The sequence below is a fragment of the Curcuma longa genome, chromosome 4 (assembly GCF_044706935.1).
Source record: "Curcuma longa cultivar G26 ecotype Majalengka, Jawa Barat chromosome 4, ITB_CL_G26_1.1, whole genome shotgun sequence".
Taxonomy (NCBI): Eukaryota; Viridiplantae; Streptophyta; class Magnoliopsida; order Zingiberales; family Zingiberaceae; genus Curcuma; species Curcuma longa.
Window position 1 is genome coordinate 5715448 of NC_133864.1, and position 22937 is coordinate 5738384.

General features: G+C 36.1%; 4 protein-coding genes across 4 annotated transcripts; 1 reads left to right on the forward strand and 3 right to left on the reverse strand.

The window, feature by feature from the left end:
- Positions 1 to 520: 520 nt before the first annotated feature.
- LOC141826254 (putative vacuolar membrane protein YML018C) lies at positions 521 to 6210 on the reverse strand. Its single transcript, XM_074713500.1, has 8 exons — positions 5817 to 6210; positions 3899 to 4279; positions 2975 to 3192; positions 2700 to 2770; positions 2504 to 2605; positions 1460 to 1577; positions 1257 to 1392; positions 521 to 906 (listed from the first exon to the last, which is right to left on the reverse strand). The coding sequence occupies exons 1-8, from the start codon at positions 5898 to 5900 to the stop codon at positions 844 to 846; spliced, it is 1173 nt and encodes a 390-aa protein (XP_074569601.1). The 5' UTR covers positions 5901 to 6210; the 3' UTR covers positions 521 to 843.
- A 6520-nt stretch (positions 6211 to 12730) lies between these two features.
- On the forward strand, positions 12731 to 17012 carry LOC141826668 (putative chloride channel-like protein CLC-g). The gene is made up of 7 exons (XM_074713940.1): positions 12731 to 12966; positions 13291 to 13491; positions 13575 to 13752; positions 14303 to 14565; positions 15078 to 15347; positions 15439 to 16567; positions 16652 to 17012. Exons 1-7 carry the CDS (start codon positions 12791 to 12793, stop codon positions 16811 to 16813), a joined length of 2379 nt encoding a protein of 792 aa, XP_074570041.1. The 5' UTR covers positions 12731 to 12790; the 3' UTR covers positions 16814 to 17012.
- Positions 17013 to 17471: 459 nt separating this feature from the next.
- LOC141828588 (F-box protein At5g67140-like) lies at positions 17472 to 20225 on the reverse strand. The gene is made up of 5 exons (XM_074716039.1): positions 20131 to 20225; positions 19890 to 20036; positions 19535 to 19670; positions 18410 to 18508; positions 17472 to 17778 (listed from the first exon to the last, which is right to left on the reverse strand). Exons 1-5 carry the CDS (start codon positions 20223 to 20225, stop codon positions 17572 to 17574), a joined length of 684 nt encoding a protein of 227 aa, XP_074572140.1. The 3' UTR covers positions 17472 to 17571.
- Positions 20226 to 21785: 1560 nt separating this feature from the next.
- On the reverse strand, positions 21786 to 22353 carry LOC141828333 (uncharacterized). The gene has a single exon (XM_074715750.1). It carries the CDS (start codon positions 22312 to 22314, stop codon positions 22048 to 22050), a length of 267 nt encoding a protein of 88 aa, XP_074571851.1. The 5' UTR covers positions 22315 to 22353; the 3' UTR covers positions 21786 to 22047.
- Between the last annotated feature and the right edge of the window lie 584 nt (positions 22354 to 22937).

Sequence of the window (22937 nt, forward strand, 5' to 3'; positions counted from 1 at the left end):
AATTAATCTTAAGTTGGATTAGATTATAAATTTTTGTATGGCACCATCGATCAACAGATGGTGATCGTGGTAAGATTACGACAAAACAAAAGGACCTAAATGGTCAACAACAAGGTGCAATTACTAATAATAAATAGTGAGGCCGTCGAAGCTTTCATCAGTCAAAAGAATAATAACAAGCTTCTTGGCTCTCTGGACAATAGTACAATAATAAAGTGTAGATTATTTAAATATTTACAATTTGAAATTCAATTAGATATTTTACTGAGCGGCATAACTTCATTAGTTATTCGAGATACCTTTATATTTTATTTATTTAAATTGAAATTCCATGGGTATCTATTTATCATTTGGAATGAATATTTAAATGGATTTAAATAATAAATATTTAATCGGATATAGATTTAGCAAAATATAAAAAAAATCCACCAACAAAATAAATCTACAAAGTATGTAATTAATTCTAACAATTGATTAAATATTTTTGAACTTGCACAGGTGAATCATAGTTTAAGACAAAAATAAAAGATTTGTAAACTCACATAGAATCCTGCATGGAATCTATATACATTCAAGAAAATAGAGTTCTACAACACTGTGGAAATTGAGAACAGTAGTATGAACTTGATAAACTTTTGTTTAGTTCTTCCCGACAGTCCAACATAAATCTAAAATGAGAGCGTTTACAATTGTTTTCAGAAGCAAAACCAAATGTGGCAGGTAATCGTAGGTCACTTCCAATTTCTGGACTTCTCGATATGAATGCAAAGAATTCCTCAGTAAAGAATCACCTTATCGCGATCATTTTTCCTTCTTTCTTTTTTTTTTTTTTTTGTAAAAATGCTAGAACCCTATGAATCTGGATAGTCGTTCCGACAGATTGGCTATCACAAACCCAGCAAAAACCTGCGAATATGAGAAGAAAAAAGAGAATTCAGTCAAGAGTTGAATGGAATTTGAATGTGTTTGAATCAAGAACACTGAAAGATCCGAGGCAAGAGCATGAGCAAGAGCAAAGAAAGATTAGAAGGGATCTTAAATGAGATGAGTCTTCTAACAATATGAAATCGTGCTAAAACTCAATCGCAGGATAAGATGCATTTTGTTGTCAATATGTTGTACAAATAGAAACATCTTGGATTTCAAGATTGATTTTCCAGTCGAGCAGAATCGTAAGTGGAAACAGATGCATGTTTATTGATAAAAAACAGATAACATTCATGGAAAGACAACCTCAATGCAGTAGGATTGATTACCTGAGTTGAGCCGAGGATGTAGACTGCTGAATAGTGTCGACCGTGAATCATCATATCGGCTACCATAGCAAGTGGTATTGTAAGTGACATGCCTAATGTAGCTACCAACGGCGTGGTCCATACGACACACAATGCCCTGATGAACAACAATCTATGTCAGATGCACAGCCTACGTAATGAGACACTATTTCTGGCAAACATACCAGAAGTAATCTGAAAGAACACTTCCGATAAAGCCATTAGCAAGCACAACTTCGTCCATTTTAGCAGAATGTGGTATTCTGAACTTGGGCTCAATACCTAGCGCAGTCAATGGCCACACTGAAAAGAAGAAAACAGCAATATATTTTGTGATAAATATGTAACATGTTCGCAAGTAGAGGAATTGTGCAAAGCATTTAGTTAATGATTATTATCAAGAGTACAATATTGTAGAAACAAGAAAAGACTAATCACTTGATATACTCTGGTGGGCACTTGACTGGCTTTATCTTTATCAAGAAAATTTAGCATGATTGTAATATAAACGGAAACACGAATCTCTAATCTAATGAAAAACAAGATATCCAGCATGCTGCACAAGAGCAGGAAAAAGAGTATAGCATGGATGTGATATACCTTCTTGGAAACATATATATCATTAGTTTGAGGGAATACAAATAAAAAATAATCATTACGTGACTAGAGAAGGTAGTGAAATTCTCTAACTTATTTATATTTTCTTTTATCATCTCACATTCACAAGAATTTTCAAAAGACGGCTAGTGAAACATGTAAAATCAATTTCACGTTTCTGAAAGCAGTCTGTCCAGTGAGTTAGGAGTTGTCATATTGCACCAAAAGGCGCTGGCATGGGGATTGAATATTTGGCCTTAGAAAGCATCCTAGGTCCCGGGTCCATAGAATATCCAAGGGATGGGTACACAAAATCGATAAAGTGACAAATCATTTGACATAGTGACTAGAGAAGGTAGTGAATTATGATGGCTCCCATGCCAAATATCATGGTTTTCAGAGAAAAAAAGGAGTAAGATAGAATATTTAATATAAGCCAAGAGGGTAGACACTCAGCAGTTGAAGATTGACATGCAACCTTAAAAGCTGCCAAAAGTTTAACAAAAAGTGATAAATTATACCATTGTCAGAGAAAGAAAATATCTTAAATTACACAAGTGCTCATAATAATGCTTATTATAGCTGATGTATGACATGCAACACAATAATCTTTGGAAGAGAGCAGAATTTACCAAGCCACCACAAAGCTACGAGTGTAAATAGACCAACATATCCAAACAGCTTCTGGACATCGACTCCTTCTCCTTCCTCTCCAGCAAACTTTTTTAGAAGCACTGCAAACATTGAAATTGGATATTTAAGTTTAAGCTAGTACTAAATTGTCAGTTAATCTTATCAAAAGAAGAAGAATGTTGAAATGCCACAAACCAGTAAATAGACCATAGCTCATAGCTGAAAGAAGACCAAAAAGATCCCCTATGAGAGACCGCTTTCCATTACTGTAGAAAGTAAAACCCTAACTCATATCAGACATAATGGCTACCAGTAACCAAACACTCTGGACAAGATAAAGGAAATGAAGGCAAAATTGATAAACATTCTTGCCACAAATATGATTAGTAAAGATATTCTTCTTTTAGAATGGAAAAAAAAATGTATACACCGACAACCAAGCCCCCAAAGGACACACAAATAGATGATACCTAGAGGCACTAAGATCTGATTCATCTGCAGCCCAAGTCTTGCCAAATGTAGTCATCACTACGCCAGCCATGCTAACGAATACAGCAACCACTTTGGACATATTCAAGGAGTCTTGTCGTAGAAATACACTAACAAAAAGAGTAAAGAGACCTGATGTTGATGATAACACAGTAGTACTTGCCACGCTGGTTCTTGCAAGTGCAGCATTTGATAAGTACTGCATCCATAAAATTCAAAGATTAAGAATGCTTGTATGATTAAATAACAATGATGACAGTGTTACAGGATAATGCTTCATCTTCTTAGTTAGCAGAAGAAGAATACAAGAAAAACCTATCAAACTAATTTGGAAAATCAGAATGATGCAAGGAATTATTAATGCTCAGGATAGGTTTGAACGGTCTACCTTTTACCTGGCTAAAAGGATATTCATATTGGTTACTTAACAATGTACATTTTTCTTTTACCAGTTAACAGCGTCCAAGAATATATTTTTCAAAGTAAAGCATCCAAGTATAAGCATAGCTGCATATTGACAAGCACAGTACCCCTCAAAATTTCTGAAGACATCCATAACTAACAGGTGACAGGACAACACATTTCAAGGGAAGCTACTTACTGGATTCTAGTCATGACACACTAAAATATTTTTTCTCCAATTAAGGACATCGCAAATGATGAAAACAAAATTAATGTTATTAAAACAGAATGCAACTTTTAACTGGGGATCATGGACTTTAAAAGGATAAATATGTGAGAGGAACTTTAAACAACTAATACATTTTTAAACTATCAAATAGAACAAATATTAACTTTTATTTTACTCTGTTGTCAGTATTTGCATGAATGGAGCATAGTGAAATACACTAAAAGTTCACCACAAAATAACATATCTCACTTCACCACAAAATAACATATCTCACCTCTGTCACAAACCAAATAGGGGCAAGATAGATTGCGTATGTTATGATCTCCTTAGTGGTGGCTGCTTTTCTTTCCTTCAGGACTTCAATATTCACATCATCTTTAATATGAGATATTAATGATTGTTCCTCTTCTCGTGCTGAAAGGTCAATTTCACTGTCCTTTTTTGCTAAAAGAGATTGTGCTTCCATTTCTACCATCCTTGGACTATTCTTTGGAGAAGAGTTAATTCCAGATGATGACTTGTTGCTTCTGGAAGAGTGTTTTCTCAGTAAACTACAAACCCAATCTCTGAGAAAAGATACTGGCAGATACACAACCATAAGGGAGGCTCCCAAGTAAGTGACAGCAAATGGTTGTTGATAATCAGTAAATATACCCTGTTTCACAGTGATTAAAGATAATAAGATGGATTAATATAAAACAAGTCGCACTATTATATAATCAATAAAGACACAATCAATACAAAAGAAAATTGATTTTAGTTCTATCAAAATTTCAATAAAAACAGAATACTCGAACAAAGTATTAATTCAATTAAAAGAAAATATTTGGCTTCCTAAAACAAAATTTCTCATCAGCATTAACAAAGTCATATCCAAAAATTGGCATGCCATTACTGCAGACATATCAGCATTGAATATGGCACCATAGTTTACTCCCAGGTGTAGTGTTATGGGCTAATAAAAAGGTTTATATGCTTAGATGAAATTCAAAAATCATTTGTTGGAAACTAGTCAGATCGACAGCACTCCTACACAGAGATTGTCATTTTTTTGACTCCTAGATCACAAACTAAAATATTCCTTCCAGATTCATATTGGCTGATCCTATTTCCCTAAGAAAGCATCCTGATGTCGATCCAAGGCATCCAATCTGCAAATTAGTCTTATGTATCACAATGGATGATGTATTTCTATCACCAATTTATGTGGGCTATTTAGAATTGAGATAATTAGAATGAATCTATCAGCGAAGTCAATATTTTATCGTTATTAGTATCCTTCCCCTCTTTTCTCTCTCACTATGTGATCATAGATTATCACATGAGCTTGTGTGATATCACCAGTCTAATATTAACAAGCTGAAAAGTTATATGTCTCCAGCATTTCTCCACAGACACAAAATCCGTCTAGTGTAGGGAGACTTGTGATATACATACTTGATACCTCCTCCATTAGATGCTACAGCAAGAGATCAAGCTTTTACTGAAAGTCTTGTCCACATCTTCAAATTTCAGTTGATTAGAAGTAGTGACACAATTGTGTCAGCATTTCCTTTCATAAAATTCATTGAAAAATTTAATTGCACTTCGTCAGCACCTTAACTTTGTGATTGTAGACATTTACTGTGTGCTTATCCATTCCTAGCAAATCAACATTTCTACACTGTTAATTAGTGTAGCATTTATCCCAGTCGCTTCAGCCAACAAAAGGACATCGCCGTTATATGGCTAAAGTATGAAAACATAAATGCAATCAGACAAAACTGTTTATTACATAGTGTTCTCTTGGTTCTCTTGGTTTTTGGAATACTGTCACTAGGTAGTTCATGCCCAAGTCACGTGTTCAATAAACTAGAGATAAAGCCTGCATGCTAAGGAAAAAGAGCCTCAAGATTTGTGATTCAACAGCCAACGCATTTTTAGTCCAACAAAGGATCAGCAATAGAAGTCCTTAGATCTAATTCAAAAGTTTCAAAAGACCATCTTATTGACCATAAATTGAGTACAAACAAGCGCTATTTCATGTAAATCAATACATGCTTCCTCATGAGCAGAAAAAAAAAATCCTAATTTTTCAGGATTCATGATACCTAAAGTATAGTTAACGGCGTCGCAAGACATGAAAGATTAACAAGAGTAAGTTTTTTTTCACATTGAAAACCAAAGAACTAAGCAAGGGATTCAGCATAAACCTGCGTGACTTCGGCTGAGGCGACCCAGATGACGACCACCGTGAGGATGAGAAACAACCCGGCCTTGTACTTCCAGCTCGCCATCGCCGCCCGCCTCTTCCACCGACTAATCACACCCCGCAAAATGCAAAGGGAGAGGAAAGCAAGAAACTGACAAGAAGAATTGCCCGCGAAAGATAGGATTCTGGATCGAGATCTAGCTAGCCTGCTGCCGCAGCCGCTCCCACTACGACTCGGAACCCGGATGGCGATGCCGAGATCACGAACAACTCGAACCTATGCGCGATGGAAGAAGACAACCTTCTGCCGCTTCTTCTCTTCCTCCTTTTCTTCTTTTCCTTCTGCTTTCCCTCTCGTTTCTCGTATCGGCGAAACGACGAAGACGCGGAGCACAAAGGCGATTATAGAACTGTCGCAGCTGCCTGCGACCACATGTATTAATTTGTGTATTAATTTGAGCAATTTTTTTAAAATCCTAACAAATAAATTCATATTTTTATTTCACATGTTTCCTTTTTAAAACATTTTAACAAATCCATCATATACTTATTTATAACTATTAAAATATAAATATTTTTATAAAAAAAACTGGAGAAGAGTGAAGGAAAAGACACTTTGAAAACAAGTTATATATATATATTTTTTTATATTATATTTTATTTTTTTGAAAACAAGTAAAGACCGTAAAAGTGAAGGTAGGCCACCTTTACTTCATCTTGAATAAACTACTATTATAATAATAATATTATTCGATTATATTATCAATTCTAGATAACGTCCATATTTTTCCATTATTATTTATTCTTTTGTTAAATATTGGATCGGATTGACCGATTTAATATGGATAATAGGGTTTCTCTTTGTTTAAGTGGCATGTGAGTTGGAATAATTTATAATTCATGTTCATTTGATCCGCTTTAACTGGGTTGTTTAGTATACACGTTGATCGAATTCCGATGATTACAAAATGAAATATAATATAATAATTGAGTTTTTCAAAAATATTAATAAATTTATTGATATTATTTTGAATAATAATAAAGAAGAGGAGTTTGGATGTAATAATAAAATTATTATCGTATTTTTTTAATTTTATATTTATAAAAATTTCGTACATCCAATTATTTTCTATTTTTGAGTCAAATAAAATATAATGTTATAATTTGATAATTACTAATGAGAAATTCATTTGATTTAATTGGCGAGGTGGCTATTAATGAAGAAGAGAAATCGAAGGTATCCTCTTCGTAGTAGTCAACTACAACTTCTTAATTATCTTTTTATAAATGGTTTAGGATCGCGAATAAGGAAGAAAAATAAATTTTAAATTAATTTTTTAAATTTAAACATTCATGAATCAAATATATCAATTTATTTATTGAAAAATATTTATCAAACTGGAGAGACTCTCGATCGCAGTAGCTTGCGACGGTTCGCTCAATATGCAGCTTGACCTAATGGATTGTTGCGCGATGACGATGCTCATTTTTTAAATAAGTTTTTGGAATTTTATGTAAAAGAATATTAATTGCGACAGCAAGTTGGCAACAACCACTTAATGAATGAAAAATGCTTTTTTCACAATTATTTTAGCAAATTTAAAAACCCTCAAAAGCTAGTTAATCCAATTATTGATCTGGTGGTGCTAAGAATAAAAGAAGATTTAATACTTTTCATTTGCTAACTTAATCAATAAATATATTTTTAAATTTTTAAAAATATCTAAATATCTAACTTTTATTGTTAGATTAATTCTGAAGATGGATGACTCACTTTATTTATCAACTCTCAAATAAATTTGAAAAGCATAGTACATCTTGGTATGTGATATAAATCATCCAAAAACACGATTAATTTATGTCCTTCGATACAATTATATTTCTCTCCGAATTATGACGAAAAGAACTCAAGACTATTAATCTTCCTTTTGGACTTTGAAGAAAAATGATCGGGACTACCGACAAAGAAGATGACCATCTCGTAACCTTTTGATGCAGTTGACACGGTTAGATTGTAGTACTATGGTTCACTCGAACTTGATCGTCAAAACTCTGAATTTAATCTTTTAATTTTTTTATTTATTTTAAATTTATAAGATTAATTTTTTTCTAAAAATTAGTTTAGATTTTATATTTTTAATTTTATTATTTTCCCTTTCTAAATGTGAATTTAGATTTTAGATTTATATATATTGTTTTCATTTCATTTTTCTTATTTCTTAGACTATTTAAACATGATTAGGGTTCTTGTAAAAAGAAATTTTAATTTAATAATATTTTTGACAGTGTCATTTTTTTTATCTACTAGAATTCTTTCGAATTAACAGATTTTAGACGATTGATTTTCGATATTTAGATTTTACCAATGGAATTAATATTGCCCGCAGAATAATCACTATTCCACTCGATGTCAAATCGAATCAGAGCTCTCAGATCTAATGAATCGTTATCATGGTCGTGATCGTGATCGTGATCGTGATAGGCAGATTCTGATAAAGGAAGTCTCATACCCAAGACGAGATTCTTGATATATAGAGAAAAGTTGTAAAGTTATCCCAACGTCTAATGATGCAAGATCTAAAAGATCGTAAGTTTTCTTATTTACAATCACGAAAACTATTATCGAAAGAAGCGATATGAAGATATTAGATTTCCAATTGATTTTCTCGAATTTTCTGGGAGTGAGGAAATTATTGATTGGCTTAATGAAGTGGAGAAAATTTTTTATTATGAAAAAGTGTCCAATCGTGTATAAAAGTCAAATTGATCATCATTAAACTCACCGGTTGAGCATCAACAAGGTGGGAGCAGTTGTGATGCTCACAAGACAGACAAGGCAAGGTTATGATATCTAATGTTAAGATATTTGATTGAGAGAAAATGAAGAAAAAAAAATACTTTCATAAGGTCAAGAACAAATGTGACAAGAAAAAGGAGATCAGAGAACCACCAGGATCTAAGTCAAGAACTATGCAAGATCGTCAAGGTCGTAAATTCCTTTATTATCCTTTTGAAAAATCTTTAATTTCCAATTAAGGAGAGATGTCGAAGTGCAAGTTTGATTTTTTCCAATCACCCTGCTATCTACAACTTCGAGAGAATGCTGGCTCTGCATTACCTCTACGTCCCCCCTTCCTTCTACAATAGCGAAGACGATGTGAACCTCGACAACATTGAACACGATCAATCCTACTTCCCCGATCGTCTGAACATAGGAGGCGACGGAGATAACAAAGATGACGATAGGATCGAAATATTTGATAATCCAGTTTATGATGATGCTGACGAAGAGGAGATAGACCTAGACGAAGTGTTAATCGAAAATTAGAAGTTCACTTTGTCCGACGGCAATTAGTAGCCTAGTTCATTTATCGATGAAGCCCCAGTCTCTATTTTCTCGCTTTGCATTGACCTGACGTCCTAATTTATTCAGCTTGCAGACAAGATTAAGGTGATTAATGAGCCAGTATATGACAATGATGAAGTTGACAAAATATTTTATGATGGTGACCATGAATCACAACAAAATCAACTATTATGCTCGGATTCTCCTTCGTGGACAGATACAAAAGGTGCTAAACGATCAGATGACAAAGTGAATGAGACTCAATTTGCTTCAGCACAATTTTTAAGGTTGGAGATAAGTTGTGAAATATCAAATTTTGACAAAAGTAACTTGAAATTATTCCTTCCGCTACAAATGTAAATTTTTATGACACAGTTCCAATGATTCGCAATTAGATAAATTCATTGTGGCACCTGTTATTTGTTCTATAAAAGCCTCCCCTTCAAGCTTAAACTTATCAGGTGTTGTTATTTTTTTATCAAACAACACCGATGCAATTCTTATTTTGAAAGAGGCTTTTGTAACTTTTATTGTGGGGGCCTCTAGTAAGCTATGCTTGTGAAACAAATTTCAGAAATTGAGGAATCCAAACTTGAAAGTGAAAAGGATATCGAGTCCATTGTTGATAATTTTATGCAGGATATGGAACTTAGTAGGCTAGTTGATTGGGTTGAAATTATCCTCATAGTTTTGGGAAACAATACAAATTTTGCAGATTTCTCTAGTATTTTTTTATCATAGTCAATTTGGAGCTTCACTTGCAATAGATTTAAGTTCACAGGAGCATCGTTTCAGCATATGTGAAGTTTTTCCAGAATTATCATTTTCTTATAACAACACTAAGATTTTCATTATGGGAGAGTTTTTTTGTGATCCACTGGAGTTTCCTTAAACAGTCATATTTGGTGACATCGCGATTCCCATTGAAATTAAAAGGAACAAGTTAGTGTCATCACAGTTAAATGTAATTTGCAAGGAACAGAAGTGCTTGAGGGACACGAAGATGGATAAAAGCAACATTCATGATGTCATTCTCATCGGTGGATCGACGAGGATTCCCAAAATCCAACAATTGCTAGTAGATTTTATTGATTTGATGATAGACGATCTTCTTTTTGGGCGATCACCTAACACTACTTTAAACTAAAGAATGAGTTTTTTTCAACCTAAGATTACAGGAGGATCTAAAGATTTTTATTATTATTTTTAATAATTTTTAGAGTTTTGGATATTTAGAGTAGTTTTAAAATTTTTTATTTTTTTATATTTGGGGATTTTAAGTTTATTAGGATTTTTAGGATTTCGAATACGTTAACAATTTTTCCTTTCTATTAGGATTTTTTTCTTTCTTTACAAGTTAGAATTTTGAGTATATATAAATATTTTATTAGTTAATGTTTAAGGAAAAAATTTGGTTTAATAATATTTTCGACAGTGCCGTTATTTCCCTATCTCTTAGTATTTTTCTAAATCAATAGATTTTAGAAAATTATTTTCGACGTTCGCAGTCGAACCAAGAATTCAATATATCCATAGGATAATCGCTATCCCGCTTGGCGTCAGTTGGTATCAGACTTAAAAAATGATAAATCCCAGTCAGTCTCATGGACTCAATCCCTGGGGGTGGCCGGCCCGGTCCCACGGAAGTTTCCCACCGACCACCAGGGTAAATCAGGAAGCGCATACAGCGGCCAATTCAGATGCCCAGCATCCCGTTCCCCATTTGGAGGAAAATTCCTGCAAATCGTAGCTGGGGATCGAACCGCGGGTAGGTCACAACCCGGATGTCCTACCGTTGCACCATTGCCCCGGGGACGGTATCAGAGATCCCATGGATGGTCGTTGTAGTCGTGATCGTGATCATGATCATGACAGGCAGGTTCCGACTGAGGAAGCTTTGCATTGTGATAGCACTCGAGACGAGATACTTGAAGATCTATATAGATAAGTCATGGAGTTATTCCAACGTCTAGCAGCGCAAGATCTTAAAGATCGTGAGGTACGTGATCGCGATCGTGATAGACAGGTTCCGGTTGAGGAAGTTTCACGCTGTGATCCTCGTGTTCAAAATCTTAAAGGTCGTAAATTCTTTTTTTTACTTGGATAAAATTTTTCATGAGAAAGATATGGACGACAAGATCAAAATAGTCGATAATTCAATTTATGATGAAGATGAGACCGAGTTAATTAGCCAGCCAGTATATGACGAGGAACTTAATAATGATGATTGTGAGGTTTTAGTCATTTGTGACATTTTAGATGACAAATTATTTGAAGATGCAATGCATGTTCTATCAGAAGTATAATAACAACTCAGAGATTTGACTGATTTGATTTCAGAGGATCTTCATCTTGTTTTACCACTTACGAGATGATTTTTGATTCATCAATACTTAAAGATTTTTGATTTTGAAGACCCTACCTTGAACTCGAGGACGAGTTCTTTTCAACCGGAGGTGTTTAATGTAGAGCATCCATCAACATGATTAATTTATGTCCTTCGATATAGCTAGATTCCCCTCTAAACTATGACAAAAAGAACTCGAGGCTACTAACCTCCCTTTTGGGTCTTGAAGAAGGACGATCGGGACTATCAACAAGGAAGATGATCAATTCGTGACCTTCTGACGCGGTTGGCATGGTTGGATTGCAATACTATGATTCACTCGAATTGAGTTGTTAAAATTAACCTTTTCTTTTATTTATTTTAAATTTTAAGAATTTAAATTTTATCTTTTTAGGTTTTTTATTTTTTCCCCATTTTATTTTTTTTATTTCTTAGATTATTTAAATAGGGTTAGAGTTCTTGTAAAAAAAAATTTGATTTAATAATATTTTTGACAATGTTGTTTATTTTCTATCTCTAAGAATTCTTTCGAATTAATAAGTTTTAGACGATTAATTTTCGATGTTCAAAACCGATCAACAGAATCAATATTGTCCGCAGAATAATCACTATTCTATCCGATATTAATATGCCACATGACATAAACTCACAATCACAAGCCCACAGGCCACTAGCTACAAGCTCGTCGATCACAGTTCTAGTCCGACCACGAGTTCAACGGCCATAGGTGAGCTCATTTTGGGAAAATGGGCCACAAGCATGGCCCAACCTTACCCATAATCTTTTGGAGACCATCCAATAAGGCCCAATGTGACCCAACTACGGCCCAATTACTGGAGGACTTATTTGAAAAAAAAACAACCCCATTTAATATTTATAATTTAATGTTTGCCCCAGCACATGAAATAATTAGTTGGGGAAAATGTTTGACAGTTCGTTGAGACGTAGATAGGCACAATAATTGAAAGAGAGTAGTCAACTTCAATTGCCCACCTCCAAATTAACAAAATTATAATTCTATGCCGTATCAAATAGTTTATATTATTTAGTTACATATTTAAAGGATGTTATATTTTTTTAACACTTCTTTTTTTTGGTTTTTGCAAAATAGTCATTGTACTTTCAAATTAGCAAAAAAAGCCTCGTGAACGTTAATCTGGTCGAACAGTCAACGACCGCATTCCCTCTTCCTTTCCTCTTCTTTGAATCTTCTATAAAGCAAAACCAGGAAGGAAAGGAGGGTGGCGTAAGCAAATGCGAGGGCGAGGCGGAGCAGTTACCGATGGAAGCGGAAGAGCTCGTTAACGGCGACGGCGATGGCCTTGAGACTGCTCTTCTCTCCGTCGATTCGCAGCTGGAGGAACACCACCACCCCATTCGCCGCTTCGCCTCTAACACAACCTCGCAGCTCGCCATTATCGGCTCCAACCTCTGTCCCATCGAAAGCCTCGACTACGAGTACTTTCTCTTTTTGCCTCTCATTCCTGTTCATCTCCTTTGCTCGATCTAAGTTTGTATTGTGGTTAAGGGGTGGATTTTGTTGACTAGAGATTTTGGGATGATTGAAGCGCCGATTGATTTTGCTCATCCATCTCTACCGATTTGAGGGTGAAGAGAAGAATGCTGATTTTGTTTTTCTTTTTTGAAAAAGGGTAGAAAAACAGACCTGCCCTAGTTTTGAGATTTTTGGATGAGCAAAATGCGATTTTTTACTTTTTATTTTAAAATTTGAACGTTGGTCTGTGGCAAGACGGGATCGGAGGTCTAAAAGAGGGGTTGCAGGTTGATCGAGAATGACTTCCTGAAGCAGGACTGGCGCAGTAGGGGGGCGGCGCGCATCGTGCAGTACGTCATCCTAAAGTGGACTTTATGCTTCCTCGTCGGTGCCCTCTCCGGCGCCGTCGGTTTCTTCAACAACCTCGCCATCGAGAACATCGCCGGCGTCAAGTTCGTGGTTACCTCCAATATGATGCTCTACCGCAAGTACGGACGGATGCGATCCGGTGAATTCGTTGCCCTCCGCTGTTTCTTCTTTGCTAACTGATGTTCTACTTTGGTTGGATTAGGTATTGGCGGGCTTTTGGAGTGTTTGCGGGGTCGAATTTTCTGCTCGTCATCTTTGCTTCGGCCATCACCGCCTTCATCTCGCCGGCGGCGGCCGGATCTGGGATTCCGGAAGTGAAGGCCTATCTGAATGGCGTTGATGCTCCTCAGATTTTCTCATTGAAGACGCTATGTGTCAAGGTGCAATTCTTGGAATTGGTCTAAAACTGAAATATCTTGTCAATTTCAATCATTAATGGGATTTAGTAAATGAAGTTATATCTTTTTCCTTCAGTGTTAACAGCTCCTTCAACTCAATGGAGCTGCACATCTTATAGAATTGGTAGATTGCAATTCCATGGATATAAGTACCACATTTGTCTTCAATTTTCGTGAATACTATTCATTTGCATAGCATGTTGTATGATTTTCAATATGGGAAGAACTAAAAAAACAAGTTTTGTGTATGATTTTCATCTTGTAAAGAAGTAAAACAGAGTGTGATACTTTGGTTTCACCAATCTATGGCTGAATCAAGACACCTATTCAAGAAGTTGAGTTTTACTGATGCATTTTTTGAATCATTTGAATGATATGAAAGTAAAGCCTGCTGATGCATTCTTATCATGATCAAGGGAGGCATATTGAAGTTATTACTGCAATAAAGTCAAGTTTTGTAGTTGCATTGTTGAACCATTTGAATGATAAAGAAGTAAAGCCTGCTGATGCATAGCAATACTGGAATCAACAGGTAGCAGGTAGCATTGCTGCTGTCTCCTCGTCTCTCTATGTGGGCAAGGCTGGTCCCATGGTACACACGAGTGCTTGCATTGCATCCATACTCGGGCAGGGTGGGTCTCGGAAGTACAAGTTAACTTGCACATGGTTGAGGTACTTCAAGAATGACAGAGACCGACGGGATCTAGTCACATGTGGAGCTGGTGCTGGTATGGCTGCTGCTTTTCGCGCACCAGTTGGTGGCGTTTTGTTCGCGCTGGAATGTGTATCATCATGGTATCATGCTACTTCATATCTTTCTTATGCCGCCTTTGTTGTTTGGCACACTGTCTATTTAAACAAAGCTTGCATTGAAAATTTCCTTAGTAGTGTTATAAGCATCAGATAGTGGGAGATTACTTAAACATCAGGTGAGAAATTGATGGCATAAATTGAGGTTCTATGATTGTGTCATCTGAATTAAGATCATATATGAGAAGTGTATTGAATCCAAGTTGAATTTGATGAATACCCATCAGCTAAGAAGTTGATAAACATAGGTTGAGGTTTGTGTGCAATGATTAAGATTTTATCTTCCGGATCGAATGTCATACATGTAGGTCAAGGTTTAGGATCTATATTTCACTCTCCAATACAACAAATATGACAAAGTGATAATTTGATGAAGGATTATGAAAATTTTAGGCACATTAGTTGTATATCAGTTTAGAATTTCAATTGCCTGCCTTTTGGTTTATAATACTATTCTCATAATAGATATATAGATAAGTGATTACTTGGCTTTGAAGGTGGCGAAGTGCACTGCTATGGAGAGCCTTCTTCACTACAGCAGTCGTTGCGGTTGTGCTCCGGGTGCTAATCGATATTTGTAGAAGCGGAAAATGCGGGTTATTTGGGAAGGGTGGCCTTATCATGTTTGATGTCACTTCAGATGATGTCCCTTATCAACTAGTTGACTTAACTCTAGTTCTCATTCTAGGAGTAATAGGAGGAATCTTCGGAAGCCTGTACAATTTCCTCCTCGACAAGGTTCTGAGATTCTACACTCGTATCCATCAGTATGTATTCCTCACTTCTCAGATCACATTGTACACTTCGATCTTCTACTTCGATCGCGAAGATTCATCCATATCTTCTACTCATCTTCAGGAAAGGCCATGTCTATAAATTTCTGCTAGCTGCTTCAGTTTCCATGTTCACCTCATGCTGCCTATTTGGATTACCTTGGCTTGCATCTTGTAAGCCTTGCCCGGCCGAATTAACAGAAGCTTGTCCATCGATAGGCAGGTCTGGAAATTTCAAGAAGTTTCAGTGTGCTCCCGGTCATTACAATGATCTAGCTAGTTTGTTTTTTAACACCAACGATGATGCAATAAGAAACCTCTACAGCGTCGACACCGACAATGTGTTCCAGAAATCTTCGGTCTTTTTATTCCTGGTGACTACTTATTTTCTTAGCATCATCAGCTATGGCTTAGCAGTTCCTTCTGGTCTATTCATGCCTGTTATTTTGTCCGGTGCGACTTTAGGGCGTTTTATCGGTATGCTTATGGGCTCACATTCAACTCTTCACGACGGTCTCTTTGCGGTCCTTGGCTCAGCCTCCCTTCTTAGTGGTACAATGAGAATGACTGTTTCGGTCTGTGTAATTATGCTAGAACTAACCAACAACCTCCTACTTCTTCCTCTGCTCATGCTGGTTTCACTGATATCGAAGACTGTAGCTGATGCTTTCACTGCCAACATCTACGACCTGATCGTGAAGTTGAAGGGCCTGCCTTACCTTGAATCACATGCCGAGCCATATATGAGGCAGCTCATGGTCAGTGATGTGGTTGGAGGCCCTTTGCAAGTATTCAACAGTGTCGAAAAAGTCGGCAACATAGTTCATGTGCTCAAGAACACTGGTCATCATGGCTTTCCTGTGGTAGATGAGCCTCCCATTTCTGATTCACCTGTACTTCTCGGGCTCATTCTCCGTTCACATTTGCTCGTTCTGTTGAAGAAGAAACAGTTTGTTCAGACTCGAGCAATTTCAAGTATTGACACTACAAAAGAGTTCTCAGCTGATGATTTTGCGAAGTGTGGCTCTGGTAAAAAAGAGCTCATTGATGCCATTGAGCTGACTGCTGAAGAGATGAATATGTATGTTGATTTGCATCAGTTCACGAATACTTCACCTTATACTGTTGTTGAGACAATGTCGTTGGCGAAAGCTCTGATACTTTTCCGCGAAGTTGGCCTGAGGCACCTCTTGGTTATTCCGAAGTCCACTTCGGTATGAAACACATCTCACTTAAACTATATTCAGTCTTTTGATGCTCATGTTGCTATATGACAATGTCTTTTTCAACTCTTGCAGAGGATGCCTGTCGTTGGCATATTGACGAGGCATGATTTTATGCCGGAGCATATACTTGGGCTGCATCCTTTTATACTAAAGAACAAACGGAAAAAACTACGGTTAGGGAGATTAAGCATGATGGAAATCTTTAAGGATCTTCTTGATTGGTTCAAGAAATGATAGCTAAAATCGACCAGTGGAAGTGAACTCTGGGTGCTTTGATCCAGAATACTAAGATCATTTGCTTTGTGATGTGAATGCTTCCTATCAGATGATTCATACTCATACCTGTTAAAATCGATGGAATCAAAATATCTTCACAATGACATGATATTGTCCACTTTGGGCCTAAGTCCTCATGGACTTGTTCTTGGGCTCTCCCCAAAAAGCCTCATATCAATGGAGATATCTTCCATCCTTTTAAACTCATGATCTTTTCCATGTATTTTAGATGTGAGACTATATTTGCACCCTTACAATCCAACAATACTTAATTTTGTTTGCATTTTGAAGCAAACATAAGTTCCTTTTCTACAGAACTAGATATTTGTTCCATGATTTCATACTGAATTTGTTGAGGATAGAAACAAGAAGCATAACTGATATTTAAGGACAAAGGATAAGACATCAAATATCTATTAAAAAAAAACACTAACCTTTCAGTTGCTATCAATTATTGTCCCTTAAGCATTCTAATCGATATAGCATGAACAGTCACCATTAACCCACTTGAGGTGTTTAATCTCCATATGTCCTATCCACCACAATTCAGCATTCACAGGCAAAGTGAACATTTATACCAATTATTTTGTTTCAATGTCATTAAATTTCTGTCTATTCACAATTACAACAATTTATTAATTTATGAATGTAAAATAAAACATTACTTATTTATGCACATTGGCTAACAAATGAATGAACAACCCTAGTCAAGTTGTTTATGCTACCGGCCAAATCCTTCCAACGCCAAGTTGCTGGGCAATAGGCTTTATCTTCAAAGCAGGGCTGATGGCAAGCAAGCTCACAAAGCAATCGACAGGCACCGTCATACCCCAAACATTGATCGATTCAAGTTTACGACACTTATTGACAAGCTCGATGAGGCCATGTTCTGTGACGTGGCGACAACTCCATAGAACAATAGTCTAAAATTTAAGGGAAGCACAGTCAGGGAAAGTAGTTATCATCACCATTATCAAGTCATCTTAGTTCACAACTGTTTGAGGCTGTTATATGAATATCATCCCATTAGGAGTACGAAAATTTGATTACATAGACATTATTTAGTTTCCCTATGGATGATATGCTGGTCAAAGAAAACAAGGTTTCCATCTTGCTGAAAAGTTAGGAAATGAATCAAAATTTTGCACAAGATCCGGCAGTTTTGGGCATTAGTTATGCAAAGTGACCATCGTGCTGAAATTTTGTATTTCAAGCACTGATAGTCATGTGAGAGAACATGTTCAGTATGAACTAGTTTTGCATCTATTCATGTAGAACTCATGGAACAATGGAACTCAGGCAGCAAACTAAAGCAAATCGATAAGAACACAATTGTATAATCCATCCATCATTAGGGAAATGTCTCAAATTCAGTAAGACAAGGTATGGAACGAAAAATAAAACTGAAGTAACAAAACAAACTACAATGACAATAGGGTTTAAACTATCAGTGGATTTGAAAACCTGATAGGATAATCTCTTTTAGATGATCTATAAGTTCCCAACTGTATTTCAGAGAATCATGAAATGCGAGTAATGCATTTAGGAGAATACCTTGATATGTGGACAACTATTGGCAACAGCATAGAGTGATTCATCTGTGATAAATGTACCCCCAATATTCAGGTGTAGTAAGGAATTAGCTCTTGACACCTGAATAAAATCAGATATAAGTGATCGCGGTAAGGGGACAAATATGAAAAAGAAAATCACAACAGATAGTATTTGCAAGATACTACTAGTTCAAATTATGCAATTTACAAAATACAGAGTCAGAAAATTGGATCCAAAAGAAAATATTACTCAGTAACAATGGAAAACATTTGCGAGAATTAGAGCACCAGAATGAAGGTGGTAGCCTCATGGGATGAGTCATGCTTTTAGCAGCTAAGATTTGATTGTCCAGGATGTCAAATGTGTACGGCGAAACAATACATTCATGAACTCAAAACAATCATGCTAATGGTGTGTGACATGATTCACGTGAATAAACGAACTGACAGTTTGAAAGAACAAATTTCATTAGCATACACAATAACAATGAATTTATCTGTGCAGTCTCCCTTATTTAGTTCATAACCCAACCAAAGTGGCACAACTACAGGTCACTGATCAAACTTTTAGTTTGCGAATGTTGACATCATGAAGGAAGAGGCTAGCAGGATAATTGACGTGATAGCCATCAACTTATTAGTTGATCACAGAACTTTGTCAAAACTTTCTCGATATCTTCCTAATTAAAGATGGTTTGGTATCAGCAATCGGTATCTCAATAAGGAAGATAACTTGATGATGATGAAAAAAAAGTCAACTGATGAGAAAAGTAAGCTACAAATAGATGGGTCAACTTGAACAACATATGGAAACGTACAATTCAGAACCACTTAAATATACAATTGGCATATAATTCTTCCAAGGTTACTTGTCCAACTTAAACAATTACTCATATTGCTTAAAAAATGGCCTTAAAGACAACCAGAAGAAAGAAAATGCTACCAATCTTTTGCAGAAGCCTTTCACTCAACCGATTTAGCATATTTCTACTATCTCAACCTTTTTTTCTTTTTCTTTTTTACTATCTCAACGATCATAGGAAACATGGTTTCATGTAAATTTGAACTTTCAGACACAATCTTGGTCCATGGGATATTGCAAGAAGCATAAGGGATAAGTACTAACCAATTGAATTACTCCTTGGTCAGTGATTCCGCCCACGCCCCACAGCGATATTGATAATAGATTACCAACGCATTTTGTTTGTGAAATCTTATACAGCCCTTGGTCAGTTATCTGGCAACCCCAGCAACTCCTGGAACTACAGCCAAAAAGCAGTTTCCATCAAATTAAAAAGCTAAAAATAAAGAGGACAAAGGTTTCCAAATTTCTAAGAAGAAGAGCAAATTCTTCAAAGTACAAACATAACAACTATTTGATATCTTAGCCTCAATCGGCGACCAAAATCAGTGTGTATAAGCAAAATAGCAGAGCGAAAGCAATCGAAATAGAGTAAGACAAGGGAAGGAGAAGAAGATACACATCCAGCTCCGTGATATTGTAGGCAGCCCGCACGATCCTGGAGGCGGACTCATCATCGACATTCCACCCGGCGAAGCTGAGTCGCTCCTTCCTCGCCAGCGACTGCGCCACCCCTCGCCGCCACTCCCGACAGACTCCGCTCGCCCTAGCAAGTTCAAACCCCCCAATGAAACCAAAAGATTCGATTCGATTCCACAACAACAACAACAACAAAAAGATAGGGCTAATCGGAGCGTTACTGTGCCAAATCCTTGAACGAGAGGGTCAGAGAGAAGATGTGGGCGAGGAGGTCGACCGGAAGCCGCTCTATCTCGGACTCCATCTCCGCCTCCATCCCCACCGCCTCGCATTGGGGTTATATGGGCGGCGGAGACGAGAGAGAGAGAGAGAGCGCGTAGGCAGCGAAGACGTTCAACGCTATGTGCACATCCGGCCGTCATCGTTACTGCAACGGCAAGACGTTTACTCGATATGGAACGGAGAATTTCAAATCTACTTTTCAAAAAGCCCCTTACAAGTTAACGATCATCAAATTAATTAGACAAAAATCATATTTTTTTTTCATATTTTCTGACCTTTTATAAAATATATATATATATATAACATTTCATCCTAATTTTTATTCCCAAATTTAAGGGTAATTTTTATTCCCAAAATTACTACAGTGTCGATCAAAATTGTTTTAAATTTGGTCAAAAAATTTTCAAGTATCAAAATTATTTCATTAATTGTTCTCCTTAATAAAATGATTGAAATTGTTTTTTTAATATTGATAAAAACTGTTTTAGTTTTTGGTCAAGTTGTTTCATTTTGACCTGAAACAATTTTAATCAAAGCAAGTTGTTGAAGAAAAATAACAGCGTTGGATAATTTTCAAATATTTTAATATAGTTAAAATTATTTCAATATTATATTTTTAAAAATAAAAATACAAATTTTTTTAAATTCGATATGCCTTCAATGATAATTAAGATAAAACAAAGGGCACTCTTTTAAATTTTACCTAAGAATATTTTTGATACTAATTATTTTATTTTAATAATTCAAATTAATATTTTTTTATCGATAAATATATTCATAAATCCGTCGATTCATTAGGTAAACAAAAGAAAAATAATAATCTATCCTTTTTCCCTGAAGTAAATAAGATAAAATTTTCTATGGCGAAAATCTTTCCATAATTTTTATTTCCTCCTCCCAAGTAAAATGAGCATATAAGTTGTTCATCAAATTTCACTCTAAGTTTCAATTTAATGTTTTTATTTGATTGTGGAATTATTCTTATGAAAGGATATTTTTAGCCCTTAGGACCAAATATATATTTATTCTTCTAAAACAATAAAGTAACATATTTACTATTAAAAAAATTTAGTATTGTACATATCCCTTCTAAATATAGAATCTCACTTTATTAAAATTAAACTTCGATCAAGAGTAAGAGTCTTGGATTACATCCAATTATACATCCACAATATTTTTATTTTCATTTGACAAATTGATTCTCCTCTCTTTTCATTTTAGTCGTCTTTGACAGATTAAACTTGTAAACGTAAACATAATCTTACAGAAATATTTGAAACTTAGAACACGATTCTTCTTCCATGACAAAAAAGGGATTTTGAAGGAGCTTTTTCAGAGATGAACAGAGACTTCATGAGAAATTGGAAAAGATGAACTTTTTGATCGCCTAGACGCAAAAGGCAACAACAACAACACTGACCGATCGCTTTGCCAAAAGCAGAACGCCAGAACGAGACATTACACATTGCAAAAGACAAGGATTTCAATCACAGAGAGAGAGAGAAGATTTCAGTCGACAGAAAAACAATCGACGAATTATTATTGAGAATATCGAAACGGACGACCAAGGAATTTTCAGAAGCAAACAGAGCAATTCATGAAAATTGGAATTTGGGAAAATGTTCGAAGATGAACAAAGGCAGCTCAAAGATGAACAGAGCCTTCATGAACAACAGCAAAGATCCAATTTTATCCACCCCAAACCATCAAACCCTAGCTAATAACTTCCACACAGGATAGACAACAGAACAAGCCAAATCCCTAGAAAAAAAGATTCAATCGAAAAGAGGACACATGTATAGATGGATGGATGGATTGATTGATTAATTGATACGTGCCTTTGTCGATTAGACTCCTTAGCGGGCGTCGGCGAACTTGTTCTTGATCCACTTGAAGCTGTTGCTGAGGGAGGACTTGAGCTTGCGCTCGACGGCGAAGGAGTTGTAGGAGGCGACCCGCCGCTTCCGCTTCAGCTCGGGGTCCGCCGCGCTGGCGAAGCCCTCACCCTTCCCGCTAGGCCCGTTGAAGCTGTAGGAGTTGGAGAGGTTCTCGTTGCCGAATCCGCCGCCGGCGACGGAGGAGTAATAGGAGGAGGAGTCCGGGACCGACCTGCACTTCTCCATCCGGGAACGAAGGGAAAGCAGAGGAGCGAAGGAGGAGAGATGTGGTGGGGATTCTAAAAAGAAGGACAGGATTGAAGGTGGGACCACCCTTTTAAGTGGGGTGGCCCACCTTGTTGGTTGCCCACTTTAGTTAGATCACTCATTGAGATTTAGAAAATAAAAAATAAAAAAAAAAAATATGACAAGCTAAATTATTATTTTGTTTTTAAAATATTATCTATAAAATTACAAGTTAGATCTCTGTCCCTCCAAGGTATCAAGGATATTCAAGAATAGAATCTAATAAAAATTAAAAACCATTTGATGCAATCATGTTGTTGAAACTATTCAACTTGAATTTGAAGCAAAAAACAAAAAAAATGCTAACATAAATACGATATCAAATGCAAAAAAAATTGAATGATAGTTCAGATTATCATCAAAGAAAGTTTAGTTGGAGATCACTCATTGTCATAGTGGACTGGATAGCTTTGTGGTGGTGGTGATGATGATAAAGACCCTTCATAAGTTGCTTGGGTGCCCACTTGCATGGTGACCTAACAAATATTGCATTGACAATTACCTCCATCTACTCATTCCTCTTGTCTATTCAATTTTTTTTTCCATCCAAGATATTCCTGTAT

Bases quoted from the DNA above. Each gene is read 5' to 3' on its own strand.
- LOC141826668 (XM_074713940.1), top strand. From the start codon at position 12,791: ATGGAAGCGGAAGAGCTCGTTAACGGCGACGGCGATGGCCTTGAGACT. The intron at 15,348-15,438 runs GTATGTATTCCT...ACTCATCTTCAG, and splicing joins TTCTACACTCGTATCCATCA to GAAAGGCCATGTCTATAAAT. The intron at 16,568-16,651 runs GTATGAAACACA...CAACTCTTGCAG, and splicing joins TTATTCCGAAGTCCACTTCG to AGGATGCCTGTCGTTGGCAT.
- LOC141828333 (XM_074715750.1), bottom strand. From the start codon at position 22,314: ATGGAGAAGTGCAGGTCGGTCCCGGACTCCTCCTCCTATTACTCCTCC.
- LOC141828588 (XM_074716039.1), bottom strand. From the start codon at position 20,225: ATGGAGGCGGAGATGGAGTCCGAGATAGAGCGGCTTCCGGTCGACCTC. The intron at 20,037-20,130 runs GTAACGCTCCGA...TGAACTTGCTAG, and splicing joins TCGTTCAAGGATTTGGCACA to GGCGAGCGGAGTCTGTCGGG. The intron at 18,509-19,534 runs GTTAGTACTTAT...GATTTTATTCAG, and splicing joins ACCAAGGAGTAATTCAATTG to GTGTCAAGAGCTAATTCCTT.
- LOC141826254 (XM_074713500.1), bottom strand. From the start codon at position 5,900: ATGGCGAGCTGGAAGTACAAGGCCGGGTTGTTTCTCATCCTCACGGTG. The intron at 1,393-1,459 runs GTATGTTTGCCA...GTTGTTCATCAG, and splicing joins GTTCTTTCAGATTACTTCTG to GGCATTGTGTGTCGTATGGA. The intron at 907-1,256 runs GTAATCAATCCT...TCATATTCGCAG, and splicing joins ACATCCTCGGCTCAACTCAG to GTTTTTGCTGGGTTTGTGAT.